The sequence below is a fragment of the Rhinoraja longicauda genome, chromosome 1, assembly GCF_053455715.1.
Source record: "Rhinoraja longicauda isolate Sanriku21f chromosome 1, sRhiLon1.1, whole genome shotgun sequence".
Taxonomy (NCBI): domain Eukaryota; kingdom Metazoa; phylum Chordata; class Chondrichthyes; order Rajiformes; family Arhynchobatidae; genus Rhinoraja; species Rhinoraja longicauda.
In genome coordinates this window covers 126,552,765-126,575,488 of record NC_135953.1, presented here as the reverse complement: position 1 = coordinate 126,575,488, position 22,724 = coordinate 126,552,765, and the positions used below count along the sequence as shown (strand labels likewise).

Sequence of the window (22,724 nt, the reverse complement as noted above, 5' to 3'; positions counted from 1 at the left end):
CGTGTTAGTGTTTAAAGTAATGTATATTACTCGATATATGAACTGTAGACATCAACAGTCAATCCTAATTAATACGGTCGGTATCACAGATATTTTCGAGCGATAAATTAAACAATGCCCATATGTTATTAATTTCTGATGTAAGCACAAACTATTTACCCAATAATCACTGACGCGTTTTCAGAAGTTTTGTTTTAATTTTGCTTTCAATTAAATTAAAATCACGCTGAAAGTGGCTTACCCAGTCTCCTGATCTATACAAATGCAAACGGAGGAGCATCCGAAGAGTTAGATGATAAATGTTTAATTCCACGCTTCAGAGATTGTTGCCTTCTAAGTGTTGTTGGAAAGGTCCCCTACAGTGCAAAGATCGTTTGGGATGAATGACTTGCAAACTGAAGACTGAGGATTGAAATTACCGTCCTCGTAGCAGTCTCAGTTTTATTGAATTGCTTCTCCTAACATCATTCAATGTATTGAAATACCTTTGCGAGACCAAGACCATCAAAATGCTCTCCACAGTTTATGTGACCATGAAATAAGGTGAGTAGCTCGTCTCATTAGCGTCAATTACTGTTATTGCCTTTCCATGCTTAAACCATCAAATAGAAACCATGCACATGTATTTGAGCATATTTCGTGTTGTTAGTTGGAAGTATTTCGCGTTTGTTTAAAAGAAAACGATCGAATAATTGCGTGTTGGGAAAGGCCAAAAAAAATCAATCAAAGATGACAGCGATACTGGTGGAATGGGAGCAATATTCCGACTAGTCCATAAAAGTTACTCTGTAGAATTTAAACCGGTGCAACTCGCTGAACTTGCGGTTGTAAACGTTCAGCTGAAACCTATTTCACTTTAACAAGAAATAGAGCACAACGCACGTAAACAATCATTTGTTCTGGTGCAAAGGAATTACCGTTACCTAATATTCCAAAACGGAGCAGCTGCAAGATATAATCTTCCTGTGATCGTTATTGTATTGCTCCCTTAGTTGTAAATTGAACCTTTTAATCAATTAAAGCTTCGAATCTTCTAAATTCAGATACCAACAGTGCCAACAGACTGTTACTTTAAATGTGATAACCTACAATGCGTTATAAAATTATCCCTTTCTTTGCCTGTACATCATGCTACACTTATTTTGCATGTACGATAGCGTAGCGAGCATTGAACTGAGGTATATTTTTATATTCCAATATCATAATCCTATTCTTCGCCAACAAGACTGTAACTCGCGAAGAGCCCGATGTATGTCTTTCGTGTTATTAAGTATGAAGTGCAAATTAGATTTCCTTGATTATTCTGCATGCACCAGAAATAATGTCCTCGGCTTCTATATTCACAGACGTTTCTTATTTTGTTGGCATGTCCGGGCAAGGGTTCATTCATAAATAGGGTATATAGCTACTAATGACAGGCTTCTCTGAAAATGTACACGAGCCTCAATTAAACATTTAAGTTAATAACCTATCCCCCATTCCATCAGTCATGAGAAAATCAGCAATAGTGCGATTACAGACGCTGGCGCACACGGGGAGTTAGATTGCCTACGTGTGTTGACACATACACATCTGCTAAAATCTGTCAGATGCCATGTAATATAAAGTTTCAGTTCTCCGAGAGTATTGCTGGCATCCAGCGCCGTCCCTGTTAAAAGATGCACGTTTAGAGTAGTCGGTGTGGTGATTAAGATTTTCGCGAGATGGTCGGGTCAACGCATTTCTCCGAGAGTCCTATCAGAAATTCTTTTCAAGTATCGTCTGCGTCGCCAAAGATGACAACACAGCAAATCGATAACTCCTTCAAATGAAAGAGTCTGGTCGCTACCCCCGAGGCTACATATCTCACTTCGCAGCCAGTTGTGAACTTAGTGGATTCCACTGCATCTTCTCCCTGAGAAAGAAGAGCTCTGATGAAGGTAATTCCTCATTTCGCAGAAAAAAACGAGTATTATGTGCGGTTCTCGGGAGATTTTTAAATATATAAATTAGAATTTAGATCCGATCCCATGATGTTGAGCACCCTTGAAAGGTGTAAAAGGTGATAGGTACTAAACAGACTAATCTATACGTATACCAGTTTAAAAGATAAATGTATTAGGCTGTATACGGATGTACTTCAGAGGCTCGGGTTTCCGTTATGTAAACAGTGGGCGTTCCGGAAGAATAATTTTGAACCTGAGCTTTATTATCCCGTTTGAAATGATTTACTATAATTCAGCAGCAACTGTGTATGTAAGCGAACTTCTTTTTTTGTTTCCTCGATTTAAACACGGAGCATTCGGAGATAAATCAAAAGCACCATTTAGGTAGCCTGCTGCAGAAGTCAGGTTTTTTTTTTTGCTCGGTGATTTATACCAACGCAAAGAGCAGGTTTGGCGGGGTTATGGAAGTGCACTTGGGCAGACTGCAAGAATTATTATTTGGATTTTAATGGAATTTAGAGTTCACCAACGTAAAAAACCATGAGATCCGTGAACATGCGGGCAGAATTGACTTAATCCCCCAAAAGTTACTATTTTCCGCAGTTTGTATTGAACAAGACATAGGGCTGTTGCAGGTGCACTTAATACTAGCTAAACTCTACGTGGCGAAACCCTATGAGGCTAAAATGTAAAACACCTTGGGTTACTGCTATTTCTAGACACATGTCCAAAGGTCTTTTGTATCAGCTTTTGTTTTAAACATCTAACAAAGATGCAGTAACGCACATCTGAAAAGGGTGCATAAAGCACCACTCCTTTCCTTCGTCTAATTATGTTAGGATGTCCAGGTTTACCAGAAATCCCCTTTTCTCCAGCGGCCTGTCTAATGTTTTATCCCTTGGTGATTAACGGCATTAATTTGTTGTTTAATGGGGGTATGACTAAAAATGTGAAAGAAGGATTAAGGGGGTGAAACGTATGTACGGCTCCTTCGACATACTCGAGATCCGATTGAGAAGCATTCTGTATCTTATGTTTCTCTGTGGAATATTTGCATTTTACACCAGATGCTCATTTAAGCTTCCTGCACAGGCGAATCGAATTAAACACGTATGACAGAATGGCGGGATAGCTGGTCAGTGAGAAAATAAGAAAGGAAGATTACCAAAATTGTTCGTTTTTGTTGCCGGTGTCCGTCTTGATTTACTGACTATTGGTAAATAAACTAATTCATTGAATGGACGACGCGGCTCCTTCTGTTTTTTATACCAAAATGTTTCAAACTTGTCCATCATCGGCATTTTACATTTTTAAACCATTGCAAACATACCCAATATAATTGCTTCTGTACTATTCCCGGAAAGATGGTATAACCTTCACCTTACCTGGGTTCTCCCTACCCCACATCCCGATAACTGTGCCCAAGAATAGAGGATAAATAAATTCATCCAAACTTTTCCCTGAATTCATTAATTAGACGCACGCTGAAAATAAATTGTAATAACCCCTCTTTAAATTTATTTAACAAGATATTGCACTGACAATGTCCAACGCACGGCAATGAATCGTCTCATCCATCACCACGCGGATACAACGTCAAACCTGGGCAATGGTATACTTTACTGGAATTCTGATCTTGGAATTGTCAGTCATTGTACCTGCTACTAGACTAAATCAATATGCATAACGCTGTGGTTGAAAAATCTTCGTGGCAGTTGAGTTACGCCGGAAGTTCGCTCGATTCTTAAATAGTAGCTTTCCCGAAAGAAAACGTTTTCTGGTTTCAGGCTAGTACTTTTTAAAATAACCTACTATTTCACAATAAACACAACCACATACTTTTTTGATCTAGTCTAATAATCACAAAAATGCATAACATAGTGTATATATTAAGTATTTTTCCCATCTGTCACAGTAATAGGGGAAGTATAGGGAAATGGGCAAAAGCAAACTCATTTACAGGTAAATTTTGTTATCGACTTAAATGTATTACTCGAAGAAACGCGAGTCTTTTTATCATTAAATTACGACCACGATTGAAATATTTAGAAGCTTTCCCTGCAATTTTGCAATAAAGCTCGTGTCTACAAACGAGTTTGCAGATTTGACTTAAACCTGTACTGTACGCCAACATTTAGAGGACGTGTTTTGTTTTGTGCATCGCTCCTGTAGTTGAAAATTTGAATCTTATGACAACATTTGGGGAATCTGTATCCTAAATCCCAAAGGCCCGGTTCCTCTAGAAAAAAAAACTGTTTTATTCCTCTCTCCGACTTATTGCTATATGTTGGAATCTACCCTGACGTCACGGCTTTCCAAAATAGACCGGGAAAACAGATCGTAAAGAATTGAGTGGTGGGGGTTGTGGTGAGGGGTTGGGGTGGCGGGCGAGGGGTAGAGCGAAATAAGGGGGGGGGGGAGGGAGGGGGAGGGCGAAAGAAACGCAAGGCGCCCAAGCGGAAGCTTTAGTTGATTTCAGTTTGTATAACCTTTCAAACTTGCATCTGCTGTCGGTAGAAACCCAACGAAAACCACACAACCCCCTCCCCAAAAAAAAACCTCCGAGCTTCTGTCTGGTAAGTGTAGGCGCCCTTCTTCAGCTGTGAGATAATGCAAGTCTGAGAATTCGTTCCACTTCCCCAATTCCCCGCGTGTGTGATTTGTAACTCGGATCACCATTTTTTTTTTTTTTTACTGCTCTTTACATTTCCCCGCACAATCAAATATGTGATTAGTTCTACGGTTTCACTTTGCTGCAGACCCTGTGTCTGTACAGTTACAGTAAAGGGGAGGGAGGAAGAGGAGAGAGAGTGTAGAGTCTGAAAAAAATGCTATTTGCTTCTAACTACCACTCCGTCCCCCAGTGGCAGTTCTCGGTAAGTTCCATTGGCTCTTTATGCGTATTTTATTTATATCTGTATGTCTATATATCAGTTTAAAAGGTCTGAAAGTTTTTGAGAAACTAGTTTAGTGCTGTTGAAATCTCATCAAACAGGAACAGCTACACCATAGTTTTGTGAGGGTCAAGGTGCTTAAATCCGCGACGATTATTGCGCATAGTGTAAGGTGGGCCTTGTTATTTCGGCAGAGACGGAACTAAGAACTTTGGCTGTGCTCCGTTGTGGAGCATGTTCGTTTTGGTGAGGAAGAATTACCAGCTTACAAGGTATGCGCGATGTAGGCGAAAGACGTTGGAATAAGAAACTATTTGTCCATTGCTACGTCGGTGAGGTTGATTAGTTGGTAGCTATGCGTGATCATTCTTAACCATCAGTGTGTCTAGTCCGTCTGCTTCTAAATGATGTTACGAGCCGAAGTTTCTTTTTTCAAGTCTGGTAGTATTTGGTCTTCACTCTCACCTGATTTCAGTTTTGCGTTTTGATTCGGATAAATCCATATGGGACCGATTGTTCGATCTGTTATTTGCAACCGCGCAAAACAAGAACTTCGTTACTTGGAATTCGGTCAAATTTCAGATATAAGGCCCGGACATAATGTGAATTTCTCTGCATTCGGAAATATAGAAACACGATACGATGTAAACAGAAATGCACCACGCCAACTTCGCCCCGTTTACTGAAGCTTGTTCGGATTAATACGGTATTGAGAAAGACAGATTTTAGTTAACGTACAGGAAGAATGTTGGTGACTATTTGATGATGAAGCGTTGCGACAATTTCACATAAATTGTTTAATTAACGAAGTGTATGGCCTGTACGGTGTGATTTTGACAATGATTAACAAGCATAAGGGTTGTTGTTCTATTCTTTACCTTATTTGCGAAAAACTTAGGAAAAATTAACGCAAATGAAAGCAGCGAGGAAGTAAACAGGACAAGATCAAGTTGTTTTGATGAGCAGAACAATTAGATTTGAAGCTACTCGGGTTCCTAAGATAATTTAGAAGTAAATATACATTGTCATATAGAATTCCGCGAGTTAAAATGTGGCTATCGTTAACTGCGAATCGTGGCGTTATCATCTTAATGATATTTTATTACCTCAGCGATTTATCTTTAGTGTGGAATGTAGCTTGTGCGGACAATACGAATTTTTGAAGATACTTGGGCGCAAAATGTGGGTGGATTTTATTAAGGTTGTAAACAACTTGTTGAACCCAAACACGAATTGCAGAGAATTGCGCAAAATCGCATTGGAAATATCGGTGGTCTGATTTTAGCTTTCTTTTTCTTGCACTTGTCATTTTATTTGGCTAATTATTCTTGCTGCCGAGCGCAGCAACCCCGGCACTGTTGCAAGGCGACAGTTTAGTTCCAGATAGATTTGAAAAGCTGCGAAAAAAAACGATTACCATGATGATGACATGCAAATTTTTTTAGAATTATCATAAGCAAACATTTGAAGCCTGGACTAATAAAATCCCATCTGTGTTACTTCATATCGAGTTAGTTCACCGCTCTGATAATGAATTTTGTAATATCCCACCGACAGACATCTCAATCAGACGCTAATCCTGTGATTTTACTGCGGAATCACTAAATATCCAACAGGCAAACTGCCGTACTTTGGCACTTGTGGTCGTGTCTGTGCCTATAGTCTAGAAAACAAGAAACAGATTAAATCGTGTGAAATCGCTCGGATTTGGGATGAGATTGATTGCAAAAAAATGACAGCCGAGAAACCTCTATTCTTGTTGGAAGTACGGTAAAATACTGCTTGCCGGTCGAGTTTGAGCCCAGCTTGTAAGGAAGCATGGAACAGCAAGATTAATTCACAGTGCAAAATTGGCTCTTTAATTTATATTTTCAATATATCGATAAAGAAGTACAATCTATTAAGCATTTTTCAAAAAAAATCTAAACAAAACAGAAAAATGCTCAAAATCAGCACTTGATTTTGATTGCTTTCTATTTTGTTTCTCGTTGTAATCAAATAGACAATTAACAAAGTTTGATGAACCGAGACACCGTATAATTAGCATCTGATTTTGTTTACGTAAATAATTGCCTTTATTAAGAGCCAGCCGCTGATAAAACGGGAAATTTATTTTTTTGTAGGGCAGAATATCAACTATAAATTTCTGTTCGTAGTTTCCAACATTGTTTGTTAGTGTACACTTTTCCACCAGGTTGAATCATTCCTTATTCTGACTGCGTTTTTATGTTCTGCGATTTATAAATAGCACACATTTTTTTACCCCAATGTCTATAGGTGCTATTTAGATTCTGACAATAAATCTTATGCAATTTTCTCCCTAGACAAGTAACTGACTGGGTTTTAGTATGGATTCCAACTGCCGCAAGCATTGCGTCGAATTATGTGAGTAATTATGTTATTTTTTAAAAGATACACCAATATAAATCGGTTCCTGCTAATGTAGAATGTTGAATCTATAGAGGTCTTACACGTTTCAAGGCTTAATTGGGGCATAGTTAATAAAGTGTTGAGCCACGAAAGCTTATTTCTCCTTGAGGAACGATTTAATGGCAACGCCCTGAGCGGATATTTCACTTTGTTTCTGACCGTCTAAGTAATATTTGAAGAGCTAAATAACGACTTTATCTTCGCTAAGCACACAAAACAAAACGATCGACTGCTTAACGGGAGAAACATTATATAAACATTGGTACAAACACACATTAATAAAGTTAACTTAAAAAATTGAAATCTATCTTTTTGAAACGAACAGAACAAAATATTTCGAAGTACATTGCAACTTCAATATTTTTTAAAATGCAAAGAAATCGGTGTGCCAAATGGTGGTCTGATATCCAGTGAAGGATGAGGATAATTTTCCTTCAACTAAATATTGGCAAGACTGGAGCTTTCACCTTTGTACTTTTCTTTTGACTACCTCATGACATCATCCTTCTCCAGAAGGACTGGCTGAAACAGAACGGGCAAAGCTTGCAGACTTGGTGTCATAAATGACCGAGAGATGGGCTTTTGAACAGATATCTGACCCATTACTAACGCCGACCATTCCCACTTCTGTACCAGTTCCTGTTCCAGCGCCTGCAACCGAAGCCCTGCGCCGGTGCCTTTGCCATCTCGAAACTTGACTAATCCAGCGATTGCCTTCAAGAATCTTATTTTTCCATTAACAGAGTCATCCACAATTCTGCTGCTTACATGATAACTTCCATCTTTTCCATTTCAGCCAACATACCCTACTTAGAAACAAAATTCTGGAGCAACTCAGCGGGACAGGCAGTATCTCTGGAGAGAAGGAATGAGCGACGTTCCGGGTCGAGACCCTTCTGAACGTCACCCATTCATTCTCTCCAAAGATGTTGCCTATCCCGCTGAGTTACTCCAGCATTTTGTGTCTATTTTCGGTTTAAACTAGTATCTGCAGTTCCTTCCTAGACATTACATATTTGCCGACCTACATTGCCGCCCGTATGAGAAACGCCATTATTTTAAAATGCTTTCCCTTATCTCCAAACCCTTCCATGGTCTCATTCTGTCCAATCCTTCTCATCTTCTCCAGCCACCCTAACTCTCCAAGGCTATTCAATTTTGACTTATTGGTCAGTTTTGAATACAATTGCTCCACCATCGGCTACCAAAAAAGTAGGCTTGTAAATTATTCCCGACGACTATTTTCCTACTGAAGCCAGGGATCGTCTAAAGTGTAAACCGAAAGGCAGAATGCACTGTGAGGTGCTTGCAAAGTTGTCTTCACCTTTGGAGCGTTCAGGGCAGAAGCTCCAATTGCCTATGTGAACCAATTGGAGCTTCTGCCCTGGACGCTCCAAAGGTGAAGACACGTTTGCAAGCCCAACAATAGGTTTTCATGGAAGATAGACACAAAATGCTGGAGTAACTCAGCTGGTCTGGCATCTTCTCTGGAGAAAAGAAACAGGTGACGTTTCGGGTCGAGACCCTTGCGATTCAGGGATGTACCTAGAGTTCACTCAAAATCAGCTGGATCATCGGTGATTTTCATGTCAAGATTATGCAACAAAGTGTTCCGGCAAACATGGAACCCTCTCCCCAAATCGCATTGTCTCTTTCCCTCTTCCTTTACGATGTTCTTTAAAACCAAGACCTTGGGCATGGCCTTTGGTCACCTATGCACGCGCCCACGCTGAGGCCGCAAGGGTGCTATGTAAATGGAAGTTGACGTTGCTGTAGTATCGCATGTGATGATGTTCTAGCTGACATTAATTATGCAGACGGGAAAGGAGAGAGCTCCATGTGCCATAAGGAGCGTTTAATTAACTATGATACTGGGACGTGGCTATCCAGCCTTTTCTATTTTTTTCCTTGCAAATACATTGTCCACGTTGTACTCCAGCACATTGAAAACATTTCAAGAAAAGGACTGGAAGCTGGTAGTGAAAACACCCACTCCAGAATGTACATGAGACTATTAGAGAAAGTAAGGAGATAAATACTCCAGATGAATCAAACGTTTGCGTGAAGGGTCTTGCGAAAGTAATTGGACGAAAGGTTTTTTAAAAAATATGTAATTTCTAAAGCCTATGCAGAATATTTATCGAAAATAAAGTTTAAACACGGCGGGCAATATAATTTGGTACTCTGGGATCTTTGTCTCCTCGCTAAAAGGTTAGTCAGAATCGTTCTTTTGGAATAACCTTACGCTAATTGCACACGTTGGGGTTTTGTTTTTGTTTTTTGCTAAACCGCCTTCAGGCGATTTCTGCAAACAGTAAATATAAATTTATTAAAGGAGGTTGTTGGGAATACGCAACAAGTCTGAAGAAGGGTCTCGACCCGAAACGTCACCCATTCCTTCTCTCCTGAGATGCTGCCTGACCTGCTGAGTTACTCCAGCATTTTGTGAATAAATACCTTCGATTTGTACCAGCATCTGCAGTTATTTTCTTATAAATAAAGAGAAACTATTTCAACCAAAACAAAAATGCAACTGTCAAAAATTTAGTGGTCTGGATTTCCGATTACGTTAAATTTTCATTCCTACTAATTCTGAGGTCGGTGTGAATTTTATTTCTGTTTCCGTCTCTCAGCGTCGCAGTCCGCTGCAGTGGAATGTTTATTTACGAAAGAAACAGAAGTACGAAAAACAGAAATAAGCCCGGCAGTGGAAGCTGGAAACAGCAGAAAAGACAGTAAATTCATCAGGCACCCCTTCGACTCGAATGGTAAGCAACACAAAATAGTTCCCTGTATAAATATAATCTCTGAGCATAAAACCGTGGGTTTATTTTACATTATCAAGGTTAATACACAATACTGCGCGTAACGCCATTCATCAAATGAAAGCAAAAAACTGAATTCCTTTACATCCTTCGACTTAAACTGAAAGGGATTTTACACGTACAATCATCACTTTAAAATTTGTGTTAGAGCGACCTCTGCTGCAAAGGCGACAAATGAATTATTTACTTAGGCGTTCTATGATCATTATTCCTCGTAAGCGTGAGGCGCAAATTTAATGTAAAATCAAAATCTGCTTCAATAACATATTTTTCCTGGAGTCGTTTGAATGATTTCTATTTGACGAAATTGTAGACCCAAATAATCCAGACAACAAAGTGGTGAACATTGTCGCCCTTTTTGATTCTACAATCCGTTTTTTGGGTTTGTGTTCCTTTTTAAGAAGCATTTGCATATTTTGAGGACGATAAAAAACATGACCCGTGCGGTATAACTTTTGATATTTTTTAAAATGTACACTTCCATCAGAGTACAATCCAACGATACTATTCTGAAAGAAAGTATGTATCTGATGAAAGTATGCCATTGCCAGAGCCGATTTTTGTACCATTTTTTTTGTGTTTCTTTGCCTCTGTGCTGCGGATTTCCTGCTCTACATTGCTAGATATAGTCTCTATCAAGTTTTTTTTTACAAAACTATGTCAGCCAGCATTACCTTTTCATTTTCAGATCTCAAGTTGCGGGGAAAAAAATCGTTTTTGCTTTTTATTAAATAACTTTTAAATATGATTTGTGTTCAGAGTTGTATGTATTCGTTGGTGCTAATAGATACATGACTTGCATTTACTAATTAATTTGGCCCATGTCTACCTGTACATATTTGGCTTAATGTTTGCAACCATATGAATGACCACATAAAAATATGCCGTTAATTACTTTAACAAAAAAGAATGAAATACCGGGCAGTCACGTTTATATTGAAACAGAATTTAAGAATAATTGATTGTTATCTACAGAGTTTATTCAACAGCAAATTTTGAAAGCACTTGTTTAATTATGTTGCCGGGCTCTTAAAATTATAGAAATAAGTTAGCGGTTATCTTTGATGATTTATTATAGTTTTAATTTGATCACAAAAGTTTATGGTTACATTTAAGAATCCATTCGAATTATTTCATCATATAAGACAGATAGATAGATAGATAGATAGATAGATAGGTAAGTAGGTAGGTAGGTAGATAGATAGATAGATAGATAGATAGATAGATAGATAGATAGATAGATAGATAGATAGATAGATAGATAGATAGATAGATAGATAGATAGATAGATAGATAGATAGATAGATAGATAGATAAGAAACAAAGCGGGTCAGGCAGCATTTCTGGAGAACACAGATAGGTGACGTCAGACACACACACACACACACACACACACACACACACACACACACACACACACACATAGAGTGTGTGTTTATGTGCACGTAATATTGTCTGCATTTTGTCAGTGCATTGTGGTCTCTTTTTTTGCATCTAAGTTTTATATTTACACATACAATCGCGTGCAAATATTAGTCACTAGCTCATGATGATTTGATGTACTACGCAGGCGGTCTGGCAAATTTACACTGGGACTGCTAGCCAGTATCTGGGATCCCATATGTTACGTGTTATATAACATTATATAACCTCCAAGCCAGTGAACAACAGTACCAATAGAGATTTAAAGGTGTTCCCCTTATAATCGAATAATAGACATGAGTTTCGAATAACGTGAGTATTTTGTTTATTGATAAAGGAATCATACAGCAATTTCTGTTCTAAATCTCAAACATTGGTTCCCCTGGGTTATCCATTCCCTGGACTAATATTGTAAAACGTTACGTATAAAATGTGATTGAAGAGTCTGAAAAACTTCCAGCTAAAGTTCTTGGAAATTATTGGACGAGAATAGTGAGATAATGCTTGGGAATACGTAAGTGCATGTCTGCGCTGTTAATTCACTTGTGTATCAGAAAAAGCGAAGAGAGGAGGAGAAAGCAACCATACATTGTCAATTATCAATGACAGACATTTGTTTTCCTTATAAGGTATTTTGATTGTCGATCTGTGTTGTACAGTCTGCTTAATATATGCAGCAGTTGTTGGATTGACTCGAGGGAAAACTAGATGTATAATGAAAGCTTATTCGTGAGTAGGAATATACTAATGGAACAATTTGATGTCTTCTTAATCCTTTGTAAAAAGCTTTGTCGTCTTCCTAATATTGACTGAATGGGTAATTAATGGCTCTTCATCTTGGAGAATACCCAGTAATCCAACATCGGAAAAAGACAACAAACCCAAGGTATAAGACAACAAAACAAGCACAAATCTACCCAAAGTGCCAAACCATCCACTTAACAGACTACAAGTTCTGGAAGTAATCTTCTAATGTATATGTACAAATACAACCAAAATCAGAGGCCATGTCACAACACTGCACACATTATAATTCGATCCCTACAACTCCTTGCGATAAATATAATCTTGATGGATCAGGCAATTTAACAACAATCTACGATTTTTTTTAAATCTGAGAACAATTTTGTCATCATTTATATATGTCAGCACAAAAAAATAATGCGTATCTGTTTTCCAATCAAGATTTTCTCATAAATTATCCTGAAATTGGTCTGCCGTCGTTTGCTAAGTTCTCGATTGTAAATATAACTAGACAAGAAAATAAATCTTTCACAGAAAGAGAAACAGAAGTCGATATTCTCCGACCATTAAAATGTGTTTCGCTTTCCACAGATGCTTCCTGACCTGCTGCGTAGATCCAGCATCTGCAAAGCTTTTGCCCTTAGTTCTCACTAACTCTTTTTGATGGTTTAGTATTAACTTTTTTAACGGTCTTAAACATAATTAATTAGAAAGTGGCCATAGATAGTATCCCGTAGAACACTGGTATGCTTTATAAGACATTTAAAGCTATACCAGAAACCCGTCTAAAACCAGAAACATCAAAGATGTTACAGGTGACATTTACACCGGCATACTTTAGGATAGACGCAAATGCTGAAGTAACTCAGCGGGACAGGCAGCATCTCTGGATAGGGTGACGTTTCGGGTCGAGACCCATCTTCGGACACGACTTCTCTCGACCCATCACGAAACGTCACCCAGCTCTTCTGTCCAGAGATGCTTTTATCCCGCTGAGTCACTCCAGCATTTTGTGTGTAAACCAACATCTGCAGTTCTTTCCTACACATGCTTTAGGATAGACTTGACAAAAAGGATACGAGCCGACCGCGTGATAAGGAAGGGCTGAATAAGGAGATTTATCTCAGATGGATCCATTCTAAGTCCAATCTTCGAATGTAATCGCTAGATTTTTTAACATAACGTGACAACAAAAATCAGAAAATCCCGACCAAACTGTTTTCAACGTAGGCAGCCCATGTTGTGGAGCACTCTGAAGTGTTGAAGCCACTCTTTGACGATGGATACAATTATGTTCAATAGACGCCATCCCTCTATCTTGTACACACACGAACCATGTAACATTTGCTCTTCTGACCACGCCAGAATTAAGGTTTTAGTTCTTGTATGTGTGTGTGTGTATATATATTATATATATATATATATATATATATATCAAACAAGACGTGTCCCCCAATGACACACTGAGCTTTATTATTATCATAGAGAAATCGTAAATGTTAAAGTTGTAACGTTAGTTTATATATATTTTCCTCGTCCGTTTGAGGACACGCGTTTTTTAAATGAAAACTCAATGAGCGCTATCTTCTTACCGATGGAAAATTAATAAGGTTGTTTTGTCAGCTGACAACCTTCTTAAATATTATTTCACCAGGGAAATTAAAGCTTCGGCTCAGATTATAGCTCGGTATTTTTTGGATTTATGTGGTTTACGGTAACCATGGCAACTAATGCTGAATGTTAGCTCCCCAATTCTCCGCCACGAAAACTCGCAAACCTTTAATCAAACGAATGGGGACATGCTTTTACCGTGCGGCTGATGCACGCTTTGCCGCTCTTCGGCTTTCTATTTGGGTCCAGGGAGCAGGGTGAGGGTGAGGATGGGGAGAGACAAAAAAGGCCGTTTAATGCAAAACATTTTTTTTTGTAATAAGGGGGTGACAGCTGTTTTGTTTTCTCTCTATCGCAGCTTTGTAAATTTCCCCGGTGTGGGACGAATAAAGGAATATATTATTATTTAACTGACCAACATCTCGCCCTACCTGCCCACGCCAGTCCATACAATGCCGACCAGGCGGCGGTGCACGCCACTCATGCCACCAACGTCACCATCCCGCTTTAAAGTGCTTTCTTACCATGGCCTTATTGCAAGCAATCCCACCTCAGTCTACTTTTTTTGTAACCCAACTGAAACACGAGCAGATCCGAACAGTCTTTGACAAATAAGCAGGACTCTAATCCGGGTTAAAAGTGGGTGATGTCCTTCAGACAATAGGGCTTGACCCAGGAATTACTAAATAGGAAAAAAGTCGGAGCGCAGCGTTTAACGCTGTGAACTTGATGTCTTAGTCGACTAACACATAGCCAACAGGTATAAACTGGTCTTTTCTCAAATTACACCACCGCTTGATTCCGCGAGTAACAGATGAACTATGTTTAAGATGAACGCGATTCTGCATCTAAAACATCACCTGAGATTAAATATGAAATCTTGCAAGTTAATAGGTATCTCAAGGAGTACAACTCCACGGGGTTTTAGGAGCTTAAATTGAACAATTACCTCTACATCTGTAGCCCTGTAAAAGTTTTTTTCCTTCCTGGTGTGTAAACCGGATTCGCGTGCTCTTACTCTAAAACTTCACATAAATGTTACTGAAAGACTAAGTGGCTCAGTGGATGTGATTGGAAGGACAGTGTGTAAATTGAACAAACTTTCAAAAATAGCGAGCATCACACGCTCGTCATCTTGATATTGACATGCTGTGACATGGTGGAGCAACCATTTCATGAAATATCTCGATTAACATCGAACCTACTGTTCGTCTGTCGCTAAATGTGTTTTTTAGATTAATGTTCATAGATAAAGTATATTGCATCCTACCTGTGCACGACGGAGTGCTATCCTGGCAGTAGATAACGAGTCTCGAATTGCACTGTTTCTAGTTCACCTCTTTTGCTGACAGCGTGCTGTGTTGACATTTGTGCGCTGGAGAAACAGAAGATTTGTGATCTACACTGCCCGGTTAAAATTATATGGGAAATGCTGGCGTCAACTTCCCAACGCCTGAAAGATTTGGTAAATTCCGTTAAGTCAAAATTAATTCCCCCATACTTTTTCATTGCCTTATTAATGGTAATGAACTGAAATATAGATATCAAAATGTAACTAAAGTCAATCGACTCTAGAGTTTCTTAATTGTATGTTTTGCACAAATGGACCAAACCGTTTGAGGTCAGGTTTTAGTTTAGTTTAGTTTAGAGATACGGCGCGGAAACAGTCCCTTCGGCCCACCGGGTCCGCGCCGACCAGCGATCCCCGCATATCAACACTATCCTACACACACTAAGGACTTTTTTAAACATTTACCAAGCCAATTAACCTGTACGTCTTTGGTCTTTCTTTTTGGTTCAAATGAGGGATACATTTTGGAATAAACAACACCTACGTCCTTTTTAAATCCAAACAATTAAAACGTGACAACGTTGGAATTAAATTTTATCTACTTTCTACCGCTCTCAAGCTGGACCGAAATGGTTTTATTAATTTTAATAGTCGTAGCCACTTCAATTCAAGAGGGCAGGGAGAATCCGAGATTGACGTGGCAAAGTCCCTTGCCATGTCAATAGAAAGGTTCCCGGCCTAAGGACTGCTTGATTTCCTTTTGGGTCATTTCAGAGACCAGAGAAAGGAAATGTTTACTTTACGTCAGTATTTTTTTGATCATCAGGGAATTAAAAGAAATTCAATAAGAAAACCGACAGAACCCATTTAAATCCTTTTTAGGAGATTTAAGCAAATTAGCGTCTTATCAGATTAAAAAAAACACTACAAATTTAAGAGCGTTTTCTACTCCAATACTCGCGCGGTTTTGCGGGAAGAATTTTTGCTAAATCTCAGGGATAGGCGCTTTTCAAACGCAGCTGATGAGCAGAATAACTGTTCATGAACGACTTTTAGACAGGGTGGATGGCGGGCTGGGGAAGGTGGAATGTTTATTGCTGGGTGTTTTGTGGTTGTTGTATTTGATGCAGGTTTGGTGAACTGGTGAACAGGTTTGTTGAGATGCTAAGAGCTGGGAAGTGTCAGTGCGCCCCTGACACTTGTCATGACAAATCCTTTATTATTATATCCTCTCCGATATTCTCGAGTAAGGTTAATCGGGTAGAAAGCTTTTCGACTTTGTTTTATAGCTGGCACAAAGTTGTTTTGCTTGTTGAATCAAAGGTACCCGACTAAACACATTAGAAGCGCGTTATTTTGCTCGCAGCTATTGACTCCTCAAATATTAAATAATTACAACAATGTTTAGGGTTACAACAATAATTACAACAATAATTAGGGTTCAGATGAAGAATTTAAATCAGAGGAAATTCTAGAAAGGATACACCATGTTAATTGTATGATATAGTTGTTTAAAAGCTTTAACTGCTTTATATGCAATAATTGGACTTCGTTTATTTAACGCGTTTTCTTTCCCGAATGAACATCTCAATTTAATCGGATTATACAGTATCGTAAATATCATTTAAGTCTGAATATCGCAAATTGAAACACAAACGGCAAATATATAGAACATTACGGCTCATCGACATTCAAATATTGCTGATGGCTCCACCCGAAACGCTCACATATCTTCATTTTCCTGATGCCAAATAATCTGTTGAACGTTTCCGATGTTCTTGTTACTTAACAGTAGCGCCCATGCATGATTTTCACACTGGGTCATGACAGTTATCAAAAGTAATCACACTACTTTAATGTCAATCTTAGATTTAATTTTGGCCAACCATAACACAGATACATAGAAATAAACTGCAATTTTAACGCTAACTGCGGAGTAAAAACAGCAATCAGAATTGTACCTATTCTGATATTTTCTTCGCAATAGAAATAGAAGGACTAGATGTGAATAATGCCCTGAGGTAGGATTAAATTTGCAACTGTAAAGCATTTCATTATTTTCCGTCCATAATACTATTTATAATCGAGAAATTAACTTAATTATTTCTAATGAAAATGCAAATCGGCACACATTTTAACAAGATGCGTGTTTTCCTAAACCAGAAAGGTAGTTTTATCTTTATTGATCTTGCCGATCTATTCAAGCCGCAAGCTAAATATAAATCGATACACTGGCAATAGGGCTACCGAAGCTTCCCGGCCCCCCTATATGAAGCATTTTGTGTGTGACCAAGCTCTCAAAGAGTAGATTATCCGCCAGGAAAATTTACCTGTATTCTAACATTGGAAATGTTCTACTGGTTGAAACGGCCAATTTATTGCAAACCATTTTAAAACCACAAAAAAAAAATCAAGCGACATAAACTATTTACAACGCGTTGTTTGAATAAAAACAGATAATTGATGACTTTGGAGGAAAGAATGTGATCATAACCTGCAATTTTAAACTCCAATTATCAGGATAAATTGAAGAGTAAATGAATGGCATTGCAATCATTAAATATTAAGCAGGTTTCTTCTAACTATTAATTTTAAAAAAAGGGCAAATGGCAACATGCACGATGTGGAATTGACGGTGAAAGTGTGCATTATTTTGCTGCTGTGCATCACCAGCGTGCAGTTATGCTGCTGTCGCTTGCTGAATGAGCGAGGGAGAGAGGGACATGTCTCAAGGTGCATTGTGGGCCTCCGCTCTCCTTCCCCTGGAGCGCCGGTGACGCCAGAGAGGAGAGAAAGGGGCGGGCCTTGGGCCAGCGCGGCTCTGATTGGCCGGATGACGTCCTGGCATTCCGAAGTAGCCCCGCCCACCCCGTCGCTGATGGGCCCGGGACGCTGTCAGTCGGCGTGAGTGACAGGAGGGCAGGCGGGGCCAGGGAGGTGGATCACTGTGAGTTTAGCGCAAGCGGCGCCGCTCTTAAAGCCACTGGCGAACTGAGAGCGCGTTTGCGGCAGCAGCAGCGGCAGCCCCGAGGATTCTTATCTGCATTTACCTGTCCCTGTCACTCGGACGCACACCACATACCACACTACCAGCCCGGAGCAATTCATTCATTGCAACTCATTGCTTTCTCTTCTGTGACATTTATTTTATTTTTTAATCAATCACTGCACTGGCTTAATGAAGACAGCAGCTGCTCGAACGTGAACTCAAAGCAAGAGCTGGAGGTTTGTGCACTGCAGTTCCTGGATCACCCCACCCCCAGATCGTCCATATCCCGTTCGACTTCCTTATTATAAGGTGGGCTGCGAGGAAAACTGAAACTTCTTTGGAAACGTCTCCGGTCGGGTTGCATTTATTTATAGATGAACAGTGCAAAAGATCCATTGACTTTGGACCACCTGAGAAATATCAACAGCGGCAATAAACTGGTGCGGGATCAAGCAGCTTTAACGATGGCTTCGGGCTTGCAAGCTGTGCGAACAAGCGAGCCCAAGCACCGGCTCGAGGTGCACACTTTATCGGACACCTCCAGTCCTGACACGGGAGGTAAGGCCTTTTGCATCCAAAAGACACCGCATCGATTTCGCTCCCGTCGGACATTGTGCCACTTCCTTATTTTATGCCACAACTTTATTGCGGCTCAGGAAATGAAACGCAAGACGCTCTGACATCAAGGATCATTGATTATAATCATATCATAAGGGATTCTACGTTTCGGACATATCTCTGTGGATTTGTGCAGTAAAATATTTTGTTATATTCTGTTTGCCAAATATTAAATAATAGTAGGTTTATTGGATAATACATTTATCAACCCATTCTATCTTGGGTCTACATGTACTTTTTCGTATAAGGAAACTTGTTTGACGTTAGACCACGTATTGAACATTTTGTTTTATAACAAATAATACGCAGATGCATATGTCATATGTCGCTTAATCACAAAGTATATTATTCTGCAAATGTGCAAATAAAATCCATGAAAAATGCGGACAACTAAGTTGTCGTTCAAAGTTTAAGTAAATCCGTAGGATACTGGTGATGATTAAACCCCGATATTGCTGGCTGTACGTAGCATTGAGATATGGTTTAATGTTTCTGCAGTTCGTAAAGGGGACGATTTGTTTGAAGGGGTTTGGGGAATCACTGCTCATTATATGGCTCTCATTGTCCTCAGAAAAAGATAAAATTCAACAAAGCAAAAACGACGACACGAATACAGACGACCCGTCAAAGAAAAAGAGACAAAGGCGCCAGAGGACCCATTTCACCAGTCAACAGCTACAAGAACTGGAAGCAACTTTTCAAAGAAATCGCTACCCAGATATGTCCACGAGGGAAGAGATTGCAGTTTGGACCAATTTAACTGAAGCTAGAGTTCGGGTATGTTAACATTCAAAACGTTCCCCATTCAATTCGCATACAAATAAGCGGAAACATATCAATAATTTTTAGATCCTCTGTGGATTTTGATGTCGAGGTCTGAACCAAATGCATTGAATTAATCCAGTATATTCCTATTAACGAAATTACCCGATTTAAAACGTACCGAGTATCTTAAAGTTAGGGAAATAGATTGCCAGCGACTTGTTAGATCACATTTTGATGGCATTTCTTGATGACATCCAATAATAAATCAAGCGAAACTCGCGCAGTGTAAAATGCCAACGTTCCGCCCTCCTAAATTAAAGTGCAATACCGATTTCACACTGGGATACTGTGCGACTTGCAACTGTGAGATACAGTTTAACATTAGGTTGCCAATGTAAAACACCAGTTGTGTAAACAATGCTGTGTAACAGGCCATTGTGAGAGTTGTCTGCGTTCACATCCCAATACACAAACGTCGCTGCATCCCGAGACGGAGACGTCTCCTTCTGCCCAATGTGGATTCGGAGAACCAAGGGAGGTGAAGAAGATTTTCCATAAGGTTGACACGGTTCATCAAGCTACACAACGCCTCCATTAACTGTCAATGTATCTAGATGGATAGTCTGAAAGTACGTGAAGGCTGTCTTTGGCATTTTTCAGAAACGTTCACAATTTACGTGCTTAATTGAGAAATATTTAATTATGTGAAATCTGCGTTCTTGTATGTTCGATTTAGGATAGAAGCAACATGTTGTGCGATTTTGGTGGTTATCTGATTATAATACATCTTGGTACTATTTGGACGACCGGTCTCCAATACATTTCGTCCGTTCAAATAGTCTTACTTATGTTTTGTATAAGCATATCACCAAACCGTAATGTTTTCCATTCGTCTTGTATTTCCGAACACTTTAAGGCATCCTTCAACACATGGCGAATGGAAACTGAACTTTTTGCTTTTATATTCTCCCCATCCTTAATGTGGTATGTCTGAATTATTAATTTACTAAACCTCCGGATAACAAACAATGTGATCTTGGCTTTGGATCACAATATTCCCACTCAGTTATTGGCGCAGTCACAGATTTTAGACATTTATGTAAACATATTCGTGTTATTGACTCGATGTTACATTCCAGTTGAGATACTTGCTTAATTTGCCCGCACACATTTTCACCGTGTTGCTTATCAGCTCCAAACAAATCAAGGTATAGTGCAGTAAATCATTTCCTTGCCAAAATATGGATTTGTAGCTTTTTCGCCGCCTTTAATTTTTCTTGGTGATGTGCACCTGTTTGGATTTATTATTAAATCCTAAGGTTGTCCACATGGTTCATAATTAAATGTCTGGAACAGATTCAAAACAGTTCGGAGAATTCGAAGCCTGAAAGTTTTGTTGAACGCTTTACTAAAGTCATTATTGTCATTTGTTTATTCGAAGCTTCGGCAATTACGTATTTCATTAATATTAACAGTAGGGTTTGTGATTTTGCAAATGCTGTCTTCAGGTTAATTTTTGGTGAACTTACCGAAAAATTACCAATCTTCTTTCCAAACAAAATATGTGATTTCCTCCGTGAATTAAATAAAAGCCCGAACCCACGTGACTAATTTATTTAATCCCCAAAGGATAAACTGGGACAAATTATGCCTGGGCCGTTTCGTGTGCATTTTAATCAGTTACTGTGAAATGTCGGCAGTATTTAGATGTATGCTGTTGAGTCCTTTGTTTTCGTACTGTGACGTGTTTCTAAAAACAAGACTTTTGTTGTTCCCACCCCATCCCCCATTTCTAGGTCTGGTTTAAAAACCGCAGGGCGAAGTGGAGGAAACGGGAGCGCAACCAGCAAGCGGAGCTGTGCAAAACTGGCTTTGGACCTCAGTTCAATGGACTGATGCAACCTTACGACGACATGTACCCGGGCTACTCCTACAACAACTGGGCTGCCAAGGGCTTGACATCTGCATCGCTCTCCACGAAGAGCTTCCCTTTCTTTAACTCTATGAACGTGAATCCTTTGTCCTCCCAGACTATGTTCTCCTCTCCCAATTCCATTTCATCCATGAGCATGTCATCCAGCATGGTGCCCTCTGCAGTGACCGGGGTACCAGGCTCCGGTCTCAACAGCCTCAATAACTTGAACAACCTAAGCAACCCATCTCTGAACTCCGCCGTACCAGCAGCGACATGCCCCTACGCTCCGCCGACCCCGCCGTACGTCTACCGGGACACTTGTAATTCAAGCTTGGCGAGCCTTAGACTCAAAGCCAAGCAACATTCAAGTTTTGGATACGCCAGTGTTCAGAACCCAGCGTCTAACTTGAGCGCCTGCCAATACGCTGTGGACAGGCCTGTGTGAGAAATAAGAGGAACCTTTTCAGACTGATGAACTCCAAGAAATAATTTAAAATATAATGGGCACTGTGACAACCACTGAACCTGTGTAGCTAAACTCCACAGAGCCGACTTTCTAATTTAAGAGAAAGGCGCAAGCGTTACCCCCACCCCCCCCCTCTTCCCTTAACACCCCGTTTGAACATACTTTCCATCAGATAAAGAAAACGTTTGACCATTAAAAGAAATACTCTGATTAGTTGACTGGATATCACCTTTATTAATACCATATAAGCTTGTTATTTTTAAGTTCGGCATTGTGATAATTAAAAAAAATGTTTGGCGGAAAGAATGTGTATATATCGAAATGTCAAATTAATTTTATAAAAGCAACTGTTAGTACTATCACGCCAGTGTTTTTTGAAGTTACATAACAATAAAGCATGTCAGTGGAAACTTGAAGGATTATTTCCGTTTAAGAGCAAGGGAATGTATATACTAACGGCAACACTTGTATGTTTCTAACACTGTCTATTATTACTAATTATTATAATTAAAGTCTGTGTGGATATCAGTTTTAAGACTAGTACCTCCGGTTGTAAGATTCAGTGCTGTTCCGGGGAGAAAAAAAAACCATGTACAAGCTATCCTGTATATAAAATTGGCTATGGTATTAAGTGTTTCTTTTCCAAGAAAAAAAAATGAAGCATTGTGCGTTACAGGGACGAAAAAATATACAGTAAAACCATTTTGTCTAATGGGATCGTTTTTGTATTGGAATGTGTTGTGAATATTAATATAACTTCGGAAAAAATATATACGGAACACAAAACAAAAGATGTTTCCACGCACCTCAGATTTCATACATTCATAGC

The 22,724-nt window shown here is 39.3% G+C and overlaps 1 protein-coding gene across 6 annotated transcripts; it reads left to right on the top strand.

The window, feature by feature from the left end:
• The first annotated feature begins 1,897 nt into the window (after positions 1-1,897).
• On the top strand, positions 1,898-22,602 carry pitx2 (paired-like homeodomain 2). 6 transcript variants are annotated; one of them, XM_078406346.1, is made up of 5 exons: positions 1,898-1,919; positions 7,144-7,204; positions 9,883-10,017; positions 19,321-19,526; positions 21,311-22,602. In XM_078406346.1, exons 2-5 carry the CDS (start codon positions 7,168-7,170, stop codon positions 21,872-21,874), a joined length of 942 nt encoding a protein of 313 aa, XP_078262472.1. In that variant the 5' UTR covers positions 1,898-1,919; positions 7,144-7,167; the 3' UTR covers positions 21,875-22,602. The 6 variants fall into 6 exon arrangements, with proteins under 6 accessions (XP_078262472.1, XP_078262452.1, XP_078262463.1 ...); XM_078406326.1 differs by lacking the exon at positions 1,898-1,919 and adding an exon at positions 4,466-4,501; XM_078406337.1 differs by lacking the exon at positions 1,898-1,919 and adding an exon at positions 4,682-4,801.
• Positions 22,603-22,724: the final 122 nt, after the last annotated feature.